At 47.6% G+C, this 2,582-nt stretch overlaps 1 protein-coding gene across 1 annotated transcript in view; it reads left to right on the top strand.

The window, feature by feature from the left end:
• Positions 1–777, top strand: part of LOC113210247 (uncharacterized) — a 13,569-nt gene extending 12,792 nt beyond the window's left edge. Inside the window, exons 4-5 of the mRNA XM_052268491.1 lie at positions 60–493; positions 578–777. Of these exons, the coding sequence (XP_052124451.1) occupies positions 60–493; positions 578–736 (593 nt within the window). The 3' untranslated portion in view covers positions 737–777. The remainder of the gene's footprint in view (positions 1–59; positions 494–577) is intronic.
• The last annotated feature ends 1,805 nt before the right edge of the window (positions 778–2,582 follow it).

The following is a 2,582-nucleotide window of genomic DNA, read 5'->3' on the forward strand; positions in this document are numbered from 1 at the left end:
TAAATAAACGATGTATGAAACATGTTTCCCTTGTTAAGAGCAGTTTCCGATTTTTACAGGAGTGCTTACGGGTCAGAGTGCTGCAGACGAGTGGAAGCTAGAACTTGCCTCGGATATTTCTTTTGAAGCCATTGATACGACTAACTGTGGGGACTTGTCCGACGTCGCACCTCACAGTTTGTGCTCAATTGTACCAGTAAATTCCGAAGCATCTTCAAAGCTCCGTGCATTGGTCGAGCCAAATTCATCCGAAGTCCCTGAGGATCCTAGCACACCCAACTTTCCAACGGAACCAACAGCATCTGAAGCCCCTGTCGAGCCCACCACATCGGACGTGCCGACGGAGGCAACCACATCTGAAGCTCCTGTAGAGCCTAGCACATCCGAAGTTCCGGCTAACCAAACTACATCTGAAGGCCCTGTGTCTACAAGCACATCGGGCGTGCCGACAAAGCCAACTACAACAGTTGCACCCCCTTCCCCTACCTGTTTTGTATGTACAGTATGTGAGACTTTTCCCAGCATAAAAGGAGTTGATAGAGGCACGTAACTTAAATTGGATCCTTCATTCCTACAGGCTGACGTGGGAGGCCCTCTCGTGCAAGACGGCGTAGTAGTTGGCCTGCTTTCACGTGGATCCGGTTGCGTTGGTGGATCCACTTTCACCGTGCTCACTGACGTTAGCGCCTTTACTAACTGGATCCAAGATACCATCCAGAAATACGGAGAGTGGTAACAACTGATGATGTTAAATAAAGTATGTTTCAATTGAGTAAATCTGTTAAGGATCCTCCCCCCCCCCCTCCCGGTCAGCAACAAATACACTGCAAAAATATCGGTGGAAACGCTTCACGTTTGTTCTCGGCCAAGACTTAGAAACCAAACACTCCACGATTCTTTGGCACGGAAAATTTACGTGAAAGATCTCCCATATCACAAGATGCTTGAGCATGATCAATTTCATAATGTCCTTAACAAAGAATCAACTTGAAAAACGACAAATGATCGAACAGGAAAAAGAACTATTCGTCAAGTTTTGCAAACTTTTCCTAAATCTCGGGCTTTTGTAGCTTGTTACTTAATTGTCTGTAACATTATTTTAGGAGTAAAAGCAAAAATTGTAACGTTTCCTGCAGTCCTTTGAACTCTGCTAGTCTTCGCCATCGGGGAGTCAGATGCTGATTTGTCAGCACTTCTTTGAAAATGCCTCTTGGTGTTCACAGGGATCTCCGGAATATCTCCACTGACATCCTGTAATGATAAGGATTATTCTTCCATTCTTTTATTTTCAAGCAACAACAATTCAATAAATCTAAGAACAATTGGAAAAAATTGAAAAATCACTTACATCATCATCATACAGTAGGCGCTCGCTAAAGTTCCACCTGGGGTTCAGATTAGGAGTGGGTGAGTGGGGTTGCCAGAGGCGGAACTATAGCGAGCGTCTTCCCCCACTGCTCGAGGGCGCGCTCGCTCACACTGCTGGCCGGCCGGCGGCCCAGTGGAAGGTGGTGGGGAGGAGGAAGAGAGGGGAACCGCTTCTCGCTCGGAGTTGGGGGACCAGGCCTGGCGGGGAGGGAGCGCCGGCGGAACTCTGCCGGGCGGAACTATAGCGAGCCCTCACTGTACTCTTCTATATACTCTTCAGGCAAAGTACTGCTATCGTGAAAGTGGCAGGAGCATATGAAGCAATTGTGGGCTGTTAGTTTCTTCGGTGCGAGGTAAGTCATGCTACCCAAACTCAGCCACAATCTTGCATTAATAAGATCTTCAGGGATAGCCTTAAAATAACATCCTTGAGGCCGAACATTGCCATCCTTCGGACCAGACTGATGGTCACAATTTCGGTAGTGGCAGCGTCTTCTCCGCCTACCGCCAGCCATGCTAAACAGCAATAATTGTAAAATTTACAAATAACGTTAAAATAACAAATACAAAAGCTTACCTAAGAAAGCAAACGGTTCAACAAGTTCTTTGGAGCAGGATCGCACGATCTACTAAAGTTAAACCCGTCCTCACGGCAAAATTTCACGGCAATTCTTGAAGTTATGGTATTTCCACTTCTCAAAATTTAAAAATAAGCATGCTATCGTGTCGGGCGTGAAAATTACCAGAGGTAACAACAAGCAGGCCCGCCCTTCCGCCAAACGAAGTTGCCAGCTCCGCTTCGCTCCGCCGGCAACTCCGCTCGGCAGGGGCCGGGCCTGCTTGGCCTGCCGGTGGCGATGGTCGGGCCTGCGGCCCGACCATTTCTGTCACGCGATTTGCTGAATAACATGATCGAATGATGTAGCGGGCCTTTGGCCCGCTTACACCCGTTGTCTTTGAGTTTGCCCCAAAGACTCGAGAAGGGGATTTAACGGTGAAGCACCGCGACTACAACCCACCCTTCTGCTTAGAAAACGGTTTATGGGGGTGGGGAGAGAGCTTCCTTTCTATTTTGCGGTTATGCCTTTTTCTACAACGTATTGATCACTATGGCAATTTTTAGCTTATTTTCGTCAAAAAAAGACCCTCCAGCGCCTAAACGGTTAGAGATAGAGCAAAACGGACGAAATTTTCGCGCAGAGGACCCTGCTTTA

This window comes from Frankliniella occidentalis, unplaced genomic scaffold (assembly GCF_000697945.3).
Source record: "Frankliniella occidentalis isolate FOCC.00 unplaced genomic scaffold, Focc_3.1 Scaffold70, whole genome shotgun sequence".
Lineage (NCBI taxonomy): Eukaryota > Metazoa > Arthropoda > Insecta > Thysanoptera > Thripidae > Frankliniella > Frankliniella occidentalis.